The following is a 21528-nucleotide window of genomic DNA, read 5'->3' as shown; positions in this document are numbered from 1 at the left end:
CGTTCTTACGTCACTTCCGTTTATTGATGCCATATGGGAATTGTAGTGTTTTATAAAGGGAATAACATAGGACTGAAGGGCAAATGGACCACCATTCCCAGAGGTCTCTTTATAAGAGAACAGTAATTCTCCTGCTGTCATGGGGGTTGTAGTTCTGGTTTTGTTATGTGGGTTTTATTTATAGGAACCTGACAGATAATGGTAGTGACAATTCTGTCATGGTGACATGGACTGCTTATGAATAACCTGCATTGTGTGATGCTTGCTGGGTATTGTAGTTGTGGTGTTAGGCCGGCACTCTGCTCTATGTAGTATAGCAGGACTACAAGTCCCAGACTCCCAGCATTCTCAGGATCATCACCGCAAGTGGGAAACAAGGGGATCAGGTAATGAGTGTGCATAGCATGACGGGCACACGTGATGTCATTATATGTGTGATGCTCAGAGGATACATGTATGTGTAATGTGGCATGTTCCTGTCATCCACGTGTGAGACTTCGGTACCTGAGCGGGTTAGCTGCTGCCTCCATCATGAATCTCCTACAAAGCTCTGTACCATCTGACTCCTCCGTACATTCCTTTATTTGCAACTTTCTAATATACTTTTTTTTTTTAGCAATTCTTCACAATTTCAAGATGTCTGCTTGCTGTCAGTGAATAGAAACACTTTAAAAAAAATATTCCACCTAGAGGCTTAAAATAAATTATCTGAAAATGATCTATTTAACCCCTTTTTGCCACAGTCCTTTTTCGTTTTTACGTTCTAAAAACCATAACCCTTCCCTTTTTTTTCCCCCCCGTCGATAAAGCTGTACAAGGGCTATCTTTTTTTGCGGGATACGATGTTGTTTTTTTATGGCACCCTTTATTATACCATATAATTTGGAATGAAACTGGAAAAATTCTTTGCGGGAGGGAATGTGAAAAAAACAGGGATTCCTCCGTCGTTTTTTGCGCTTCGTTTTTACAGCATTATGTGTGAAATAAAAATGGCTTGTTAAACTTTATTCTACCGGTCAATTTGATTATGGCGATACCAAATTGATAAAGATTTTTTTTTTTTTATGTTTTAGTACTTTTACAAGGAAAAAATTATTTGTTAAAAATAAAATTTATTTTGTGTCTCCAAATTCTGAGCACCATTACTTTTTTAAATTTTTCAGTCGATTTTGAGCGGTGGGAGGGCTTATTTTCTGCAAGACCAGCTGTGGTTTTTAATAGTACCATTTTGGGGTACATGTGAGTTTTAGATCCCTTTTTTTATTTATCCAATTTTTGTGGGACAAAAGTGACCAAAATAAATCAAACCTGGCGTTTTTTAAGCTATTTTGTAATCCAATTTGTTAATGTTGTTTTTTTTTATTTTATTTTTTTACAATGCTGTAGGGGGGAAATGGGAAGTGGGGTTTTTTTGGGGGGTTTTTCTAACTTTTTTAAAAAAAATTTTTGTATATAATTTTATTTAACTTTTTTTTTTTTTTTTTTTTTTTTTTTTCTCTTGAGGGGCCTTGGGCCACCGATCATTGGATCGCTTCCACAATATACTGCAATATTAATGTATTGCAGTATACCATGTTTCTGACAGTAGGTGCTTAATAGGAGTACAAATATTGCAGACCTGGGGGCTTTCATTAGGCCTCCGGGTTGCCATGACAACCATCAGCATCTCATGATCGCTTCGCGTTGGGACGATGTGCTGTGGGAGTTGGTCGCCCTCCTCTTTTTAACAGCGTAGACGCCGTGGTTGCTATTGACTGTGGTATCTAAGGGGGTTAAATAAGCGGGAACCCACTTGTTACGGTGAAGTGTCAGCTGTATCATACAGTCGACACCCATGTGCCCGCTCCATACTTCCCCCTACGTGGCTATGATTTAAGTATACGTTATGTGTCTCGGTATATTCACACGCAGTAGCAAAATACATCTGAAATTACGGAGCGGTTTCAGAATTTCAGACGTTTTTGCAAGGACTCGTGTTTTTTGCTGCGTCTTTTACGGACGTTATTGGAGTCAATGAAAAACTTCTCCAAAAACATACCAAGAAGTGACATGCACTTCTTTGACGCGGGCGTCTTTTGACAGAGACGCGTGAAATTACACTGAACAGAACATCGTAAAACCCATTTAAAGCAATGGGCAGATTTGTAGGCGTAATGGAGTCGTTTTTTCAGGCGTAATTCGAGGCGTGAAATACCCGAATTACGCCTGAAAACAGTGCGTGTGAACATACCCTCAGGAAGGAGTTAAATAGTGTTTTTATGAACAGTATGGTTTTTAAAGAATTTTTGGTGATTTTATTTTTTTTTACATTTTTCCATGTCACTATCTATATTAAAATCCTGTTCTGTAGAGATCACTTCTCAGCAGTCATCTCATTATCATCACAGACAGGATTACACTGACGTATAACACCTCACTATAGATAACACAGGAGCCACTATTCATAATAGACTGATCCTTCCTGTTGTGTAGAGATCACTTCTCAGCAGTCATCTCATTATCATCACAGACAGGATTACACTGACGTATAACACCTCACTATAGATAACACAGGAGCCACTATTCATATTAGACTGCCCCTTCCTGTTCTGTAGAGATCACTTCTCAGCAGTCATCTCATTATCACCACAGGCAGGATTACACTGACAGGTAACACCTCACTATAGACAACACAGGAGCCACTATTCATAATAGACTGACCCTTCCTGTTCTGTAGAGATCACTTCTCAGCCGTCATCTCATTATCATCACAGACAGGTTTACACTGACAGGTAACACCTCTATATAGACAACACAGGAGCCACTATTCATAATAGACTGATCCTTCCTGTTCTGTAGAGATCACTTCTCAGCAGTCATCTCATTATCATCACAGACAGGATTACACTGACGTATAACACCTCTATATAGATAACACAGGATCCACTATTCATAATAGACTGACCCTTCCTGTTCTGCAGAGATCACTTCTCAGCAATCATCTCATTATCATCACTGGCAGGATCACAATTACAGGTAACACCTCACTATAGACAACACAGGAGCCACTATTCATAATAGACTGATCCTTCCTGTTCTGTAGAGATCACTTCTCAGCAGTCATCTCATTATCATCACAGACAGGATTACACTGACGTATAACACCTCTATATAGATAACACAGGATCCACCATTCATAATAGACTGCCCCTTCCTTTTCTGTAGAGATCACTTCTCAGCAGTCATCTCATTATCATCACAGACAGGTTTAAGGCTTGTTTACACGAACGTGATATACGTCCGTGCATCACGCGCGTCGCACGGACCTATGTTAGTCTATGGGGCCGTGCAGACAGTTGTGTGATTTTTACGCAGCGTGTGTCCGCTGCGAAAAATTGACATGTCCTATATTTGTGCATTGTTCGCGCATCACACGCCCATTGAAGTCATTGGGTGCGTGAAAATCACCCATGCCACACGGAAGCACTTCCGTGGGACGAGCGTGATTCGCGCAAAAGTGTGTGTGTGTGTGTGTTTGGGATGGATCGTACATTCATTCACTATAAACCAAGGCAAGATGAATAAATACTTGTCAACTACCCTAGAATGTCTGGGAGACTTCCGGAAAAATGGGAAGTTTCTCGGAAGACCAGGCTAATTCCCCGGACACTGCGCCCTCTCCTTCCTGCAGTCTACTTCACTTCTGGGCGCCACTGCAGACATTCTGATCTGGCATCTATTTATTTAGGGGTCTGGTCTGGGATCTGTATTTAGGGGGTCTAGTTTCTGTATTTAAAGGGGTTGTCTGGCCTCCGGACGAACTTTCATACTGATGACCTATACACAGGATAGGTCATCGGTATATGATCGGTGGGGGTCCGACACCCGCACCACACACCGATCAGCTGCTCCGGATGTTATGTAGTAGTCGGTGCCGGAAGCAGATGCATCTGCTTCCATCACCGACCACTACATACTGTGCATAACATCCGGAGCAGCTGATCGTGTGTGGTGCGGGTGTCGGACCCCCACCGATCATATACCGATGACCTATCCTGTGTATAGGTCATCAGTATGAAAGTTGGTCCTGATGCCGGACAACCCCTTTAATTAGGGGTCTGTATTTATTAAGGGGGTCTACCGTGTTTCCCCGATAGTAAGACACCCCCGATTGTAAGACGTATCGGGGGTTTCAGGGGGGTCGGCTAATATAAGCCGTACCCCGAAAGTAAGACATATGTCTTACTTTCGGGGAAACACGGGGGTATTGCCGCCTCCTGCCCACTTCCGCGCCGCCCCCCTCTCCATACGTCACCGCGCCGAAATACGGTAATGCAGGATAAAAGTTAAAGAAATTCATACTTACCCGGCCGTTGTCTTGGTGACGCGTCCCTCTCTTCACATCCAGCCCGACATCCCTGGATGACGCGGCAGTCCATGTGACCGCTGCAGCCTGTGATTGACCTGTGATTGGCTGCAGCGGTCACATGGCCTGAAACGTCATCCAGGACGTCGGGCCGGATGTCGAGAGGGACGCGTCACCAAGGCAACGGCCGGGAGACCGGACTGGAGGAAGCAGGAAGTTCTTGGTAAGTATGAACGTCTTTTCTTTTTTTTCCAATATAAGACATACCCCGAAAGTAAGACATAGTGGGGCTTTTGGGGATAAAAAGAAAGTAAGACACTGTCTTACTTTCGGGGAAACCCGGTATATATAGGGCTCTCGTTTGGGGTCTGTCTTCAATTTGGGGTGTAATAAAGGGGTTATATGCACTATTTATGATTCAAATGCGGTAAGGGGCGGGATGGGAAAAAAAATCTTACGTGGAGCGCTTCGTGCCATCTTTTATCTTGCGGGTTTCAGAATCTTACTTGTGCCTTTTCTTAGAGGTTGATCATTTAAATAATTATATGGTAGTGAATGAAAGGGACAAGGTGAGAGGTCCAAGACCTGTATCCTCTTCTTGTCCAGTTTCTTTTCAAAATTTTCGTCTTGTTGTTATATCTCTAGGAAAGCTTGGTAAAATCCAATATGGCTGCTATTTCATCCTACACTTAAGGGGAACCTGTCACGTGTCCGGATTTGTGGGCAGCGTGTTATTGAGCAGATTGATTATATCGTTTTGTGGTAAAATATTCAGTATAACTTGTAGTTTATTGAGCTAAACACCTGCTCAATGTGAGCTTAGGAGTCCAGAGGGCGGTCCGACTCAGTGATTGACAGCTATCTATGTATTCACACCTATACAGGGAAGGCTAACAATTGTTCATTGGGACCGCCCACTGGACTCCTAAGCATAAAAAGAGCAGAGAGTTAGATCAATAAATTGCAAATTACATTCCGACAGGATAGTATAAATATGTGACCGACCCACTTTAACTGATTCAGGTCTTGGGTATTTTGGATCTTTAGGACCAGATTTCGTTCAGCAGTTTTTAGTACACGGCTAGAAGTACCCACATACTCGGCAATAAAAACGGCTTCTGTCTGCTCTCCCGGGTTCCCAGCGACCTTGGACTGCCGGACATTCGGCTGCCTGTTCTCTCATATATATTTTTGCGCGGATTTAAGGACGAAGAATGCCTGTATTTAACCCGTCAGTGACTGGCCCTTATTCCGATGCCATAGACTTTTTACGTCGCAGCATCGGAATAAGTTTACAGAGCAGGGAGCTGTCAAATCTCCCTGCTCTCAGCTGCTAGAGGCAGCTGAGGGCTGGGGGCGTCCCTGCTCTGCCGGGTGAGATCGATATTCGTATCGATCTCACCCGTTTAACCCCTCAGATGCGGTGCTCAATAGCGAGCACCGCATCTGAGTGGTTTTGGAGAAAGGGAGGGAGCTCCCTCTCATCCCACCGACACCCGGCGATACGATCGCCGAGTGTCTGTGTCTCTGATGGCAGCCGGGGGCCTAATAAAGGCCCCCAGTTCTGCCTGTAATGAATGCCTGCAAGGTCATGCCGCAGGCATGACCTAGCAGATGCCTGTCCGTTTTACACGGATAGGCATAATACACTGCAGTACAGAAGTATTGCAGTGTATTATAAATGCGATCGGATAATCGCATAGCGAAGTCCCCTAGTGGGACTAGTAAAAAAAAAAGTTTAATAAAAAGTGAAAAAAAACAAAAAAAAAATCACTTTTCCCCCTTACAAACTGCTTTATTATTAACAAACAAAAGAAAGTTACACATATTTTGTATCGCCGCGTACGTAACGACCCCAACTATAAACTTATTACATCATTTAACCCGCACGGTGAACGTCGTAAAAAAATAAAATAAAAAACATGCAAAAATTGCTGTTTTCTTTGAATCCAGCCTTAAAAAAAAATGTGATCAAAAAGTCGCATCTACTCCAAAATGGTACCGATAAAAACTACAAGTCGTCCCGCAAAAAAAAAGCCCTGCTACAATTGCATCGGCTAAAAAATAAAACCGTTACGGCTCTTCAAATACGGAGACACAAAAACAAATAAGGTTGGGGTCACACGCACTATTTACGGACGTAATTCGGGCGTTTTAGCATTGAATTACGTCCGAAAATGCGGCTCAAAAGCGTCGGCAAACATCTGCCCATTCATTTGAATGGGTCTTACGATGTTCGGTGCCGACGGTCATTTTTTTTACGCGCCTGTCAACAGGCGGCGCGTAAAAAAGACGCCTGCGTCAAAAAACTGCCTGTCACTTCTTCAGACGTAAATGGAGCAGTTTTCCATTGACTCCATAGAAAAACAGCTCCAATTACGTCCGTAATGGACGCAGCAAAAGACGCCTCCACATGCCAAAAATTACGGTGCTGTTTTCTCCTGAAAACAGCACCGTAATTTCAGCCGTAACGGAGGCTGCCGTGTGAACATCACTTTTTTTTTTCAAAATTAGGGTTTTTCACTGTGTAAAAGTAGTAAAACATAAAAAATCTACATAAATTTGGTATAGTTGCAATCGTAACAACCCGCTGAATAAAGTTATTGTGTTTCTTATACCACGCGGTAAACGGCGTAAATTTAGGACGCAAAAAAGTGTCGCGAAATTGCTGGTTTTTTTTCTATTCCCCCCCAAAAAAAGTTAATAAAAGTTAATCAATAAATAATATGTACCCCAAAATGGTGCTATTAAAAATTACAACTTGTCCCGCAAAAATCAAGACCTTATACAGCTATGTCGACGCAAAAATAAAAAGGCTATAGCTCTATGAATGAGACGATGGAAAAACGTAAAAAAATGGCTTGGTCATTAAGGTCTAAAATAGGCTGGTCATTAAGGGGTTAATGTAAGTGTTTGCCGTTTTGTTTTTTTGTCTAAATAGGCTCAAAATCTCCTGCTGATTTATTTCTTCATTTATCTATTTAGCGGTCGGAGCTCCGTTTTCTTCTGAAACAGAGCTCCCAAACCCCAGCAGCAACATGAATGATAAAAAAAAAGATGGTAGTTGCATGCACTTGCCACTAGGTGGAGCGGAGTGCATGCTGTCTTATTGAGTTGAGTATATAATAATCTCCCTCTAAGCGCTATAAAGATATATTAAGAATTTAATCCATAAAAGGTGGAGATTCGCTTTAAAGTATTTCATTCAGTATTAAACTATTGCCTTTCAGGACTCTAGGAATGCTGGGTGACAACCCTTGTGGGATCTGTAGTGGCCGCCATTACTCACATATTGGGGTTCTCTTATGATATCAGGGTTATTCTCTTTAATATTATGACGTGTTGTCACTTTTCTAGATGCGGGAGTTACGTCTTTGGGTCTGATGTCTATGCTGCAGATGGACTCTTTGTTACAAGAGGTAATATACTGTGCCAGGCATTGGCATTGCCCACATACAAGTCATGACGTCCATATGCCATGATAGGGCTTGTGCCTAATGAACAGGGGTTACGTGTCTCCATGTTTACTGTTAAGGCATATGAAGTTCATTGAGGCCGAGTTCACACGTTGCGTAAATACTGTGGTTTTTCCGCAATGTATTTAGTAGTGGAAAATTCGCATTTTAATACCTTAGCAGCAAAGTGGATGAGATTTGAACAAATCTCAACTACACGCTGCGTAAATGATGAGCGGAAAAAAACTGCGTTTTTTTTTTTTTTAAATCCGCAGCGTGTCAATTGTATTTGTGTAATCGCTGCTTTTTTGTTGCAGGTTTTCACCATTGAATTCAATGGGGAGGGGAAACCCGCAACAAATCGCAGATGTTGCTTTTTTTGCTGGGGAAAAACTGTGATTCGTGTTTTTTTGCAGCGGACTTCGTCTAGGACGGCCTCCTGGGTTGATGTTTCATCCCGTGTCACCGATGCAGCCAATCACAGGCTGCATCGGTCACATGGGATGAAACGTCATTCCAGGAGGCCAGTCTGCCGGACGTCGGAGCGTAACTATGGGCGTTTGTTCTTTTTTTAATTATTAATGAAGTGCAGTTTTCCGCAGCAGTCTCTTCCGCCGAAAACCTGCACCACAATTCCATGCGGCCGTCAGGGCGGATACACTGCGTACCTTTTTATAGGTAGCGTATCCACCCTGTGGGTTTGTCTGTTTGCTGTCAGTGAATGGAAACACATTGACCATGGCCCTTGATATTTGCACTATTTTGATTTGCCCCAGGGCTCAGAATCTTCAAGCTTTTTGTAATCCTCGCTTCTTTTATATCGAAGGTTCCGATCAGATTTGATGATGTGGCTGTGTACTTCTCGGTGGAGGAGTGGGAGAGCTTAGGAATAGTGGAGAGGCGGCTGTACGTGGACGTCATGCTGGAGAATTACTACACCCTCTTCTCTCTGGGTAAGACGCTGTGGGCAGAAGCTTTTTATGATGGGGCTGTTAAAGGAAAAATGGAACCGTTTCCCATAGCAACCAATCAGATTCCAGACGTTCTTTAGAAAATGAATAAAGCATCCTGATTGGTTCCTATGGGGAACTACTTCCATTTCCCACACCCTAGTTGATATAAATCTCCCCTAATATAAAAGGAATTAAAGAAAAACAACATATATTAACCCCTAATGAACAGGCCTTCGTGACCAGCTACATTTTTATTTTTATTTTTTTTACCTCTCTGCATTTCAGCCGCCATAATGTTTTTGTTTTTTTCGTTCCATTGGCGCGGCTGTAGGAGGCCGGGTGGGAGAAATTGTATTTTTTGCCCTGAACCATATGGGGTTATAAAAAAAAAAATGTACTGTGTGTTTTTATTGTACATGACGTCATTCAACCCTTCGTTTCCCCCTTTCACACATACGAGCCTTGCCGGTGGTCTGAGGTCGATCTTATAAATGCAGTAAAGCTTTACATGACAACCACAGAAGATGGACATGGGAAATTTATATATTTATTTTTTACCATCCCCTTAAACTCCATGATCGGTCGGATTTATAACTTCTAAAAAGAATATCTCCAAATTGTTTCCACAGGATTTGTCAATGAAAAACCTGAAATCATCTCCAGAATTCAAAAAGGTGAGTGTGGACTCCATTGTCCTTGCAGCTTCATAATAATAATGTTTAACCCCCTTCCCGACATTTGTCGCATGGGTACGTCATGGAAAGCCAGTGCTTCCCGCATTTTGCCCTATCCATACGACAAATGGATGGCATCGGCTCAGAAGCGGAGTCTGTGCCATCATCGCCGGATGTCCACGGGAACTTACAGCTGACATCCGGCTGTAATGGCGGGGACCGAAATTAGCTTCGATCCCCGCCATTAACCCCTTAAATGCAGCGGTCAAAAGCAATTGCTGCATTTAACCCCTTAAGGACGCAGCCTAGTTTTGGCCTTAAGGCTCAGAGCCCATTTTTCAAATCTGACATATTTCACTTTATGTGGTAATAACGTCGGAATGCTTAAACCTACCCAAGCGATTCTGAGATTGTTTTCTCGTGACACATTGGGCTTCATGTTCGTGGTAAAACTTGGTCGATATATTCAGTGTTTATTGGTGAAAAATTGCAAAATGTAGAGAAAATTTTGAAAAAATTGCATTTTTCAGAATTTAAATGCATCTGCTTGTAAAACAGACGGTTATACCACCCAAAATAGTCACTAGTTCACATTTCCCATATGTCTACTTTAGATTGGCATCGTTTTTTCAACATTCTTTTATTTTTCTTGGACGTTACAAGGCTTAGAACATAAACAGCAATTTCTCATATTTTTAAGAAAATGTCAAATGCCTTTTATTTAAGGTACCTGTTCAGTTCTGAAGTGGATTTGAGGGGCCTATGTATTAGAAACCCTGATAAAACACCCCATTTTAAAAACTAGACCCCTCAAAGTATTCAAAACAGCATTTAGAACGTTTTTTAACCCTTCAGGCAATTCACAGGAATTAAAGTGGAGGTGAACTTTGCAAATTTCATTTTTCTTGCGGAATTTCAATTTTATTCATTTTTTTTCTGTAACAGAGAAGGTTTTACCAGAGAAACACTACCAAATATGTATTTTCCAGATTCTGCAGTTTTTAGAAATGTCCCACATGTGGCCCTACTGCGCTCGTGGACTAAAACACAAGCCCTAGAAGCAAAGAAGCACCTAGTGCATTTTGAGTCCTCTTTTTTTATTAGAATATATTTTAGGCAGCATGCCAGGTTTGAAGAGGTGTTGAGGTGCCAAAACAGTAGGAATCCCCCAATAGTGACCCCATTTTGGAAACTACACCCCTAAAGGAATTCATTTATGGTTGTTGTTACCATTTTGACAACACAGTTTTTTCACAGCACGTATTTGAATTGTGTTGTGAAATGAAAAAAATGTCATTTTTTCCAATAAAATGTCATTTGTGATCAAAATTTCTTATTTTCACAGGGAACAAAATACCCCATTTGGTTGCCCAATTTGTCCTTAGTGTGGCAATACCCCATATGTGGTGATAAACTGCCGTTTGGGCCCATGGGAGGGCTCAGAAGGAAAGGAGCGCTATATGTTTGTTGGAGTCCAGATTTTGCTGGATTGGTTTTCGGGTGCCATGTCGCATTAGCAGAGCCTCAGGGGTATCAAAGCAATGGAAACCCACCAAAAGTGACCCCATTTTGGAAACTACACCCCTCAAGGAATTCATTTATGGGTAATGTGACCATTTAGACCCCATAGTTTCTTCACAGAACTTATTTGAATTGGGCTGGGAATTAAAAAAATATATATTTTTTCCAATAATATGTCATTTTAGCTCAAAAATTCTTATTTTCACAAGAAATAAAATACTCCATTTTGTTGCCCAATTTGTCCTGAGTGCGGAAATACCCCATTTGTGGTGATAAACTGCCGTTTGGGCCCATGGGAGGGCTCAGAAGGAAAGGAGCGCTGTGTGTTCTTTGGAGTCCAGATTTTGCTGGATTGGTTTTCGGGTGCCATGTCGCATTTGCAGAGCCCCAGAGCTATCAAAGCAATAGAAACCAATCACAAATTACTCCATTTTGGAAACTACACCCCTCAAGGAATTCATTTATGGGTGTTGTGACTATTTTGACCCCATAGTTTTTTCACAGAACTAATTTGAATTGGGCTGGGAATGAAAACAAAATTATTTTTTTCAAATAATATGTAGTTTTGGCTGAAAATGCCTTATTTTCACAAGAAACAAAATACCCCATTCTGTTGCGCAATTTGTTCTGAGGGCCGCAATACCCCATTTGTTGTGATAAACTGCCGTTTGGGCCCATGGGAGGGCTCAGAAGGAAAGGACCAACATTTGGCCTACTGGGGATTTTCTAGTGCGAAGTCATGTATGCAGAAGCACCTGAGGTACCAGTACAGTTGAAACCCGCAAGAAGTGACCCCGTTTTAAAAACTACACCCTTAAGGCATTCATCTAGAGGTGTAGTGAGCATTTTGACCGGAGACCTACACCCCATAAACTGTAATGTGGGTTCTCCCGGGAATCGCAATACCCTACATGTGGCTGTTATCAGCTGCCTGGGCACACAGCAGGGCTCAGAGGGGAAAGACGAGGGGGGATAAGCTGTGCGGAGTGCATCAGGGTAAGTAAAATTGGGGTAAATTATAAACCAAGGGATGTATGATAAATTTTAAAACACTTTCATACAGTGCTCTGGTTATTCGGGACACGTGTCACATTGATATATTGTGTCATCCCTTATCGCCCTCTTATAGCAGACTTTGCACCTCTTTTGACTTTTTCCCTTCTTGCCAGTTTGGGGAACTTCCCCTGGAAAGTGTTGCCGCCCAGGTACGATGCGTGTGGCCTCGCTTCCAGAAGTACTGGGTGCCCTCCCTTCTTGGTCCCTAAAGATTAGGTTCTTGATAATCACCTCTTGAAATTCCTGGAAAGTTCCCGTCTGGCCTGCACATCGACTTAGCACGTACGCATTGTACAAAGCCATCTGTATGATGTGCATGGCCAGCTTCTTATACCACACCGCATGGCGCTGTAGGGCTTTAGGGCTTGATCTTACAAGTCCATCCCTCCCATGTACCTATTGTAGTCAAGGATGCAGTCTGGTTTGGGGGTGGCCTTTCCTTCATATATCCTAAATCTGTAGGTATACCCTGATGCACTCTCACAGCTTATACATCTTCACGCCATACCTTGCCCTCTTACCCGGCAGGTACTCACGGAATTGAAGCCTCTGTTTAAAATGTATCAGGGACTTTCTCGGGGGTGTATGCTGGGGAAAACCGGGCACTGGAACGGTCTAATAGGGGTCTTCGTTTATACAAACGGTCAAAACTGGGGTCATCTCGGGGTGGGCACGGCTCATTATCAGTATAATGTAAGAAGCGAAGTATTGCCTCATTTATTTATTTTTTTAGTTTCCAGTTCAGTTCTGAAGTTGCTTTGAGGGGCCCATATATTATAAACCCCTATGAAATATCCCATTTTAGAAACTAGACCCCTCAAAGTATTCACAACAGCATTTAGAAAGTTTATGAACCCTTTAGGTTTTTCACAAAAATTTAGAGCAAAGTAGAGGTGAAATTTAAATTTTTTTTTGTCAGAAAATCCTCTTTATACCATTTTTTTTATAACACAAAAGGATTTATCAGTGAAACGCAAATTAATACTTATTGCCCAGATTCTTCAGTTTTGAGAAATATCCCACATGTGGCCCTAGTGCGGTAATGGACTGAAGCACCGGCCTCCGAAGCAAAGGAGCACCTAGTGGATTTTGAGGCCTCTTTTTTATTAGGCACCATGTCCGGTTTGAAGAGGTCTTGTGGTGCCAAAACATTGGGAACCCCCCAAAAGTGACCCCAATTTGGAAACTAGACCCCTTGAGGAATCCATTGTAGTTTTCTTGGGGTGCATGCGGCTTTTTGATCAGTTTTTATTCTATTTTTAGGTGGCGTGGTGACTAAAAAACAGCAATTCTACTATTGTTTTTTTATTCTTTTTTTTTTTACAGCGTTCACCGTGCGCTATAAATGACATATTCACTTTATTCTGCGGGGCGATACGATTACGGCGATACCAGATGTTTATAGTTTTTTTTTTATGTCTTATGGCGTTTGCACAATAAAATACGTTTTGTAAACAATCATTCACTTTTTGTGTTACCTTATTCTAAAAGCCATAACGTTTTTATTTTTAAATCAATCAAGCCGTGCAAGGACTTATTTTTTGCGTAACGAACTGTAGTTTCGATCAGCACCATTTTTCGGTACATGCGACTTTGATCTCTTTTTATTCCATTTTTTGGGAGGTGAAGTGACCAAAGAATTGTGATTCTGGTACGGTTTATTATTATTTTATTTTACGGCGTTCATCGTGCGGGATAAATAACGAAATAGTTTTGTAGTTCAGGCCGTTACGGACGCGGCGATACCAATTATGTATAGTTTATTTGTTTGTTTATATATTTTTATTAATAATAAATGACTGATAAGGGAAAAGGGGGGATTTTTACTTTTATTACTTTTAAAACTTTTATTTTCTTATTTTTACACATCTTTTTTTTTACTGTATTACTTTGTTCCACTAAGGGACATGAGGGCAGGAGGCCCTGATCGCTATTCTAATACACTGCACTACATGCGTAGTGCAGTGTATTAGAACTGTCAGCTACTCACTGACAGCAAGCATAGTGGGTCCTGACGTTGTCAGGACCCACTAGGCTTCCGTCTATGGCATAGCCGGACGCCATTGTTTGGTGTCCGGTTGCCATAGTCACCATCGCCGGCCGCTATCGCGTAGCAGGCCGGCGATGGCAGCTTAACCCATAAAAAGCCGCGATCTCTATAGAACGCGGCTTTTAAGGGGTTAATAAGCGGGGACACAGCGATCGGTCCCCGCTGTAGGAGCTGTGACAGCTGCTGAACAAGACAGCAGCGTCACAGCTCCTGTATGTGTCGGGAGGACGGCCGAAACGGCCGTTACTCCCGTGACGTACTATTACGTCATGGAGCGCGAACGATACAGCTGCCATGACGTAATAGTACGTCAAGGAGCGGGAAGGGGTTAAGGTGTTTGTAGCTCATCGACAACCCAGCAATGAAATTGCCGGGGTTCCAGTGGCCGCAATGGCAACTGGAGGCCTAATACTGGCCTCCTGGTCTGCCTAGCGCGGAAGCCATTTAGGCCCCGCTTGGAGGCGGGACCTGAAAGGCTTCCGTAGCCGACAGCAAGATAAATCAGGAGCTGAGCCGGCGTCATCAGCGGTTGATGTCAGCTGTATGTTACAGCTGACATCCACCTGTAACGGCAGGAACCGGGGCTAGCTCCGATCCCTGCCATTAACCCCTTAGATGCAGTGTTCGGATGCGATCGCTGCATCTTAGAGGTTGCTAGCATATCAGCAGCCCTGCCATGCAATCAGGGCTGCCGACTGCTGCTATAGCAACAGGAGGCCTAACAATGGCCTCCTGCTCTGCCATTACGAAAGCCGATTAGGCCCCGCCGGGAGGCGAAGCCCAATTGGCTCTCTGTCAGTGAATGACTGACAGATCTATTACATTGCACTACATAGGTAGTGCAATGTATTAGAAAAAAAAACAGACAGTTGGACCTTCGTCTTCAATCATAAGAAAGTTTCAAGTAAAAAATAAAACACAATCGCCCTTTTTCCCTGATCAAGTCCTTTATTGTTGCAAAAAAATAAATAAACCATACATATTTGGTATCGCCGCAACCGTAAAGGCCTGAACGATAAAAATATTATGTTATTTATTCCACATGGTGAACAGCATAAAAAACACCTGTAAAAAATCTATACCAGAATTTCTGTTTTGTGGTCACTTTGCCCTACACATATTGGAATAAACTATCAAAAAGTCGCACGTATCCAAAAATGGTACCTATAAAAAACGATAGCTCGTCTCGCAAAAAACAAGCCCTCATGCAGCTCTAATGAAAAAAACTAAAACGTTATGGTTCTCACAACTTGGCGACAGAAAAAATACATTCTTTTTACAAAAGTAATTTTATTGTGCAAAAAGTTGTAAAACATAAAAAAAGTGCTATAAATTAGGTATTGCCGGAATCTGACTGACCCGCAGAAGAAAGTTAACATGTAGTTTATAACGCATGGTGAACGCTGTATAAAATTTTAAAAAACGATGCCAGAATTGTAGTTTTTTTTGATCACCTGGCCTCCCAAAAAATAGGATAAAAAGTGATCAAAAAGTCGCATGCGCCCCAAAATGGTACCAATAAAAACTAAAGCTCGTCCCGCAAAAAAACAGTCCTCATACCACTATGTTTATGAAAAAATAAAATTAGTTAAGGCTCTAATAAGTCAGGAAAGAAAAAATATGCAACTGTGCAGGTCCGAGGGGACGTTTCAAGAGGCGAATTATCAAGGCCCTAAGAATAGGGAATCCAAAATGGGGTCACTTCTGGTGGGTTTCCACTGATTTGGTCCCACAGGGGCTTTGCAAATGCGACATAGCGCCCAGAAACGAATCCAGGAAAATCTGCACGCCAAATGCCGCTCCTTCCCTTCTGAGCCCTACCGTGTGCCCAAACAGCAGTTTATGACCACATATGGGGTATTACTGTACTCGGGAGAAATTGCTTTACAAATGTTGGGGTTCCTTTTTTTTTTTTTTCCACTATTTGTTGAGAAAATTAAACATTTTGAGCTAAAGCTACGTCTTTTTGAAGAAAAGGGATTGTTTTTATTTTCACTGCCCAATTCTAATAAATGTAATGAAACATCTATGGGGTCTAAATGCTCACTAAACCCCTAGATTAATTAATCGAGGGGTGTAGTTTCCTAAAAGGCGTCACTTTTTGGGCGTTTTCACTGTTTTGGTCCCTCAGGGGTTTTGCAAATGCGACATGGCCTCCTGTGTGTCCAAAATAGCCGTTTATGACCACACGTGGGGTATTATTTTACTCGGGAGAAACTGCTTTACAAATGTTGTGGAGCTTTTTCTCCTTTAGTCCTTGTGGAAATTAGGAAAAATTAGCTAAACCAACATTTTCTTTGAAATGGGGATTTTCATTTTCACGGCCTACTTCCAATAATTTCTGCAAAAAACCTGTGCGGTCAAAATGCTCACTATACATCTATATATTTTCCTTGAGGTGTGTAGTTTCCCAAATGGGGTCACTTTTGGGGGATTTCCACTGTTTTGGCACCGCAAGAGCCCTTCAAACCTGACATGATGCCTAAAATATATTCTATTAAACATAAGGCCCCAAAATCCACTAGCTGCTCCTTTGCTTCTGAGGCCGGTGCTTCAGTCCATTACCGCACTAGGGCCACATGTGGGGTATTTCCTAAATCTGCAGAATCTGGGCAATAAATATTGATTTGCATTTCTCTGGTAAAACCTTCTGTGTTACAGAAAAAAATGAATTTCTGCAAAAAAAAATGAAAATTGTAAATTCCACTTCTACTTTTCTTTAATTCCTGTGAAACGTCTAAGGGGTTAAGAAATGCTCTGAATGCTGTTTTGAATACTTTGAGGGGTGAAGTTTTTAAAATGGGGTGACTTATTGGGGGTTTCTAATATATAAGGCCCTCAAAGCCACTTCACAACTGAACTGGCCCCTGTAAAAATAGCCTTTTGACATTTTCTTTAAAATGTGAGAAATTGCTGCTAAAGTTCAAAGCCTTGTAACGTCCTAGAAAAATAAAAGGATGCCTCCTATTAAATTCAATGGAAGCTCAGAGGCGAAAACCACTCAGACTATCAGCCCCCCCAACCCCCACTCGCAGTAAAATGACCATCACAGACAGAAAGTGTGCTTACTCCTGGGGAAGGAATAAATAAGGTGGTATAAGAGGAGAGCACTACAACTCCCTGCATGTCCAGACTGTTATGGGATATCAGAGGACATTACAAGGAGGATGTATAAAAGGAGAGAACTACAACTCCCATCATTTCCCTGGATCCAGTTCTCACACAATTGCTGAAAAACACGAAATACTTACCCTGCCCAGGTCTGCAGCGTTGGCTTCTCTCCCTCCGTCAGGGACTTCTAGTGGGAAGTGGTGGGCGGTGCATGTAGCAGACGTGTGTGTGTGTGTGTGTCACATCTGCTACCAGCAAAAGTTATTTTTTTTTTTTTTTTTCCGTGGCTGAGCAGTGTGTCGCGGCACCCCTGGACGGTTCTCACGGCACCCCAGGGTTCTGCGGCACCCATGTTGGGAACCACTGCTCTGGGCAGTGTAATGTTTTCTGTATGACTCTTTACAATCCGCTTCATACAGTTCTCCTATACCCAGCCCAGCAACAGATCCTGATCATATAGTATACAGCTTCCATTCCCGACTGTATTCAACTGGTGATATCTCCGGTTGTTTCACAGCTAGATTCTAGGGTCATATGAAAGATTAGAATCTTCTCTTTCATATGCCACCAGTGTTGTTTGACGTCCACAGCCGGAGATATGGCTATTTGAAGTGAACCTCCTTCCCTCCACCCTCAGTCTCTCACACTGTGTGAAGCAGCTTCATGCTGATAGGACTGCGTCAGAGGCTGTGAGGAGGCTACACAACAAGTGAAAATCGCAGGTGGTGACACCCACTTGTCTAGTATAGCCTCATTTGCATATTTTAGAACAAAAAGGTCATAACTTTTAAAATCATAAACGTTTTGGGACACAATTTTCATTAGAATTATCAGTGTGACAGTGTCTATTAGATTAGCTAGGAGATAGGGCACTACTAAACTAGTGACAGGGCCTCTTTAAGTACAATGGTCCAGACATCTTTTATACACATGCGGTAGTACGCATAAAGCTGCATGAGCCGGTCACTAGCCAGTGTCTGTATATGACAAACATGAAGTCGAGGATGGGGGATACTGCTGAATGAAGGGGTCAGGTTCAGTTTTTAGGGCACGCTTTAAAACTGAATGATGGGAATAAATCTGATTGTCTTGGGTAGCGCTTTTCAGAGAACTGGTGCAGCACAAGAGAAGTCTTTGAGACAGGAGTGGGAGGTTCAGGTTATGAAGGATGTTATTCACCCTGTCTTCATGAGACAACCCGTTTAAGGGGTTATTCCCTACATTTGTAGTGCCTTAATAATTATACCAGCCCCAGTGACCATATTTTACAATGTTTACCACTTCCATGATACCATGGTTCTCTTCACCTTCAATTGTTTGTAACTTCTTCCTGTAACAATCTTAATCATTCGAGATTGTTGTATAAAAAGAAGTGCACTCTGCTCATCATTGCCCTGCCTACAGCTCCATCTCTGGATCGTATGCCCTTCTAGCAAGCCCACCGGAAAATGCTGCCCTGGTAAAACAAATGTTTCACATGAATCTTCTGTATTTCTATTGCAGATCTTCAACCAATCACTATGAAAGAGGAACGTCCGTATTTCCCTGAGTATTTTGCAGAGACTAACGTGTCCACTAGATATTGGACAGTGGAGACATCCATGTGCAGCAAACAGGAACTTCTGTTACAAGTGAAAATGTTCAACGGAGATGGACAGCCGTTCTATCATTCAGAAGACTTGACAAGACATGACCTAAAAAACCCAAAAAGTTTCTATAATGGCAACAAATCTTTAACTCCGACACACAGCAGCCAGTCTCGCGAAAAGACTTGGATTGGGTCAGGTGCAAACACGTCTGAACTGACAGCTGCGTGTAAATCCCACCTCACTGAGAGACATTACACATGCACAGACTGTGGAAAATGTTTCAAGCGTAGTTCACATCTATTAAGACACAAGAGAATCCATGTAGGTGAGAAACCATATTTCTGTAGTAAATGTGGAAAAAGTTTTAGCGATAGCTCTCACCTTGTTATACATAGAAGGATCCACACTGGGGAGAAGCCATATGCCTGTAGCGACTGTGACAAGAAGTTCATATGTAGGTTACACCTCGTGAGACACCAGCGGTCACACACAGGTGAGCGGCCGTACGTGTGCAGCAAATGTGGGAAAGGGTTTTCTCAGAGCTCCAATCTTCTCACTCACTTGAGGACCCACACGGGGGAGAAGCCATATTCTTGTTCTTATTGTGAAAAATGTTTTATCCGGAGGGCACATCTTGTGCGTCATCAGCGGATTCACACTGGACAGGGGCCCTACGCTTGCAATAAATGTGACAAAAGCTTCACAGAAAGTTCAGGTCTGCTAAAACATCAGAGAACACATACAGGGGAAAAACCTTATGTCTGCAGCCAGTGTCCAAAATCATTTATGGACAAGTCCTCGTTGGCTAACCACCAAAGAACGCACAGCGGGGAGCGGCCATATCCTTGCAGGGACTGTGGGAAGACATTCTCTCATAGCTCCGCACTGGTGAAACATGTCCGTATTCACACAGGTGAAAAGCCATATGCATGCGGAAAATGTGGCAAAAGCTTTTCCCAGACCTCGGCTCTTGTGAATCATGAGAGAATTCACACTGGAGAGAAGCCATTTTCATGTTCTGACTGTGGGAAATGTTTTACACAAGCATCGTCCCTTGTTAAACACCAGCGGACTCACACGGGAGAGAGGCCGTACACGTGTGCAGAATGTGGGAAGAGCTTCACATACAGCTCTGTACTAGTTAAACATGAGAGAACACACAAAAAAGCACTAAATTTCCTAAATAAAGAAACTTCAGCAATCCCAAACTCCTCGACCAAATTTTAGAGGAGTTATACAGTATTTAAAAAAAAAAAAAAAGGGGATCTGATTTATTTTCCCTAGAAAACAGCGCCAGACTTATCTGTTGGCTTTGTCTGGTATTGTAGCTTCTCCATATTCATGTCAATAGTGCTGAGCTGCAATACCATCTAAATGCAGATGTTTTTTTTCTTACTCTAGTAAACCTCACTAACTTAACCAGGGGCCCTACCTCCTAGATCAAAGGTGGCCTGGTGGGGAAATGGACTAAAAGACCTACGCCCTACTTGTTGTTTTTGAATGGCCAACAAGTGACAGCCAGTTGCCAATGTCTATATGACTATCCTGAAACCATCTGAATTGGTTGCCTTTTGATAAGTAAGCAGATTTGAAGTCTGGCGACTCTCCGACCACCCGTTATGAGCTGTGAAGTTCCCAGGGAGTAGCTGGTAGAAAAACAAAAAAGTACAAGGACTAGCCTAAACTTTTTGTATTTTAGATGTGGACACTTTAGCCTATAGCACAGAATTTGAGCATATTCTGCCCTTTCTCAAGAAAGAATGATCTTCAGTTCTTAAATTTAAACACTTTAGATAGCGGTTGACTGTTCGGCTTACAGCTATTCCTCCCGACTCTGCCAAATACATGCACGCTCAGCTTATGCATGTGTTTTTAATGGGGAAAGTGGAATAAGCCACTGCTAAACACCTCTGTCAACGTCTTATTTCCCGGCATGTTGAAATACAACATGCCGAATTTTTTTTTTCCCCAACATCTGCTGATGGGACACCCATGCACATTAATTAGTCAGACAACTGAGATTTCTAGGCAAGCCAATGAGAAATATACATTCGGGCCACCTGGACAAATCTAACTTGGGTCAAAAAGGCAGCTCAAAAAAGTTCTGATCCATCAATAAAAAGACTTATATAATATATCATAACAAAGCATTTCATGTCTAATTCACCAATTAGTGTTGCATAATTGGTTGACAGGGGCTAATATCCTTCAGAACCCTTATTGACCCAGCCACGTAAGTGACTCACAGGAGACGCACCCCCTTCACCATGACCCCATTAAATTCAATGGGAAAATGTATCCAAGTTTGGAGCATATAGTTAAAGGGGTTGTCCAAGTATTAATGAAAAAAAACCAGGCATAATATAGTGCATGTTAATGTCTTTCTAACAAAGCCAAATACAAGCAGGGTGGCAAGATGGACATGGACTCAGTCGGCTGGGACTATGACAACTGGATTTTCGGTTTTGTCCAGCCCTGTATGTGTACAGTAAATACTTTACTATCCTCTATCTCTACACTTTGACATCAGTATCCTACATGTTACCTTGTCTTAAAATAAACATTGCAGTAACTGGCTATATTATGTCTCTACTGTGGTTGGTAATGGCAAAAAAATGAAAAACAGATGTGTTATGTCCTGTCCCATGGCAACCCATTAAATCCCTTTCTCGTTTTTCAGAGGCCATGGGCAACTACGCTACTTTTCCTTTGCACCAGTTTTGATATATCCCCCCCCCCCCCCCATTGTGCTCCTCATGTTTAGCTTCCTCCTT

The 21528-nt window shown here is 42.3% G+C and overlaps 1 protein-coding gene across 1 annotated transcript; it reads left to right on the top strand.

Annotated features, from left to right (window-relative positions):
* The first annotated feature begins 36 nt into the window (after positions 1–36).
* Positions 37–21333, top strand: LOC142750112 (uncharacterized). Its single transcript, XM_075858926.1, has 5 exons — positions 37–386; positions 7703–7764; positions 8627–8753; positions 9383–9427; positions 18669–21333. The coding sequence occupies exons 2-5, from the start codon at positions 7729–7731 to the stop codon at positions 19979–19981; spliced, it is 1521 nt and encodes a 506-aa protein (XP_075715041.1). The 5' UTR covers positions 37–386; positions 7703–7728; the 3' UTR covers positions 19982–21333.
* Positions 21334–21528: the final 195 nt, after the last annotated feature.

Source organism: Rhinoderma darwinii, chromosome 3 (genome assembly GCF_050947455.1).
Source record: "Rhinoderma darwinii isolate aRhiDar2 chromosome 3, aRhiDar2.hap1, whole genome shotgun sequence".
In the NCBI taxonomy this organism is placed as follows: domain Eukaryota; kingdom Metazoa; phylum Chordata; class Amphibia; order Anura; family Rhinodermatidae; genus Rhinoderma; species Rhinoderma darwinii.
The sequence above is the reverse complement of the archived record's forward strand: the minus strand, read 5'-3'. Positions and strand labels throughout refer to the sequence as shown.

Coding starts and splice junctions, on each gene's coding strand:
- LOC142750112 (XM_075858926.1), top strand. CDS start 7,729: ATGTCTATGCTGCAGATGGACTCTTTGTTACAAGAG. Junction 7,765..8,626: donor TGGACTCTTTGTTACAAGAG/GTAATATACTGT, acceptor TTTATATCGAAG/GTTCCGATCAGATTTGATGA. Junction 9,428..18,668: donor CATCTCCAGAATTCAAAAAG/GTGAGTGTGGAC, acceptor TTTCTATTGCAG/ATCTTCAACCAATCACTATG.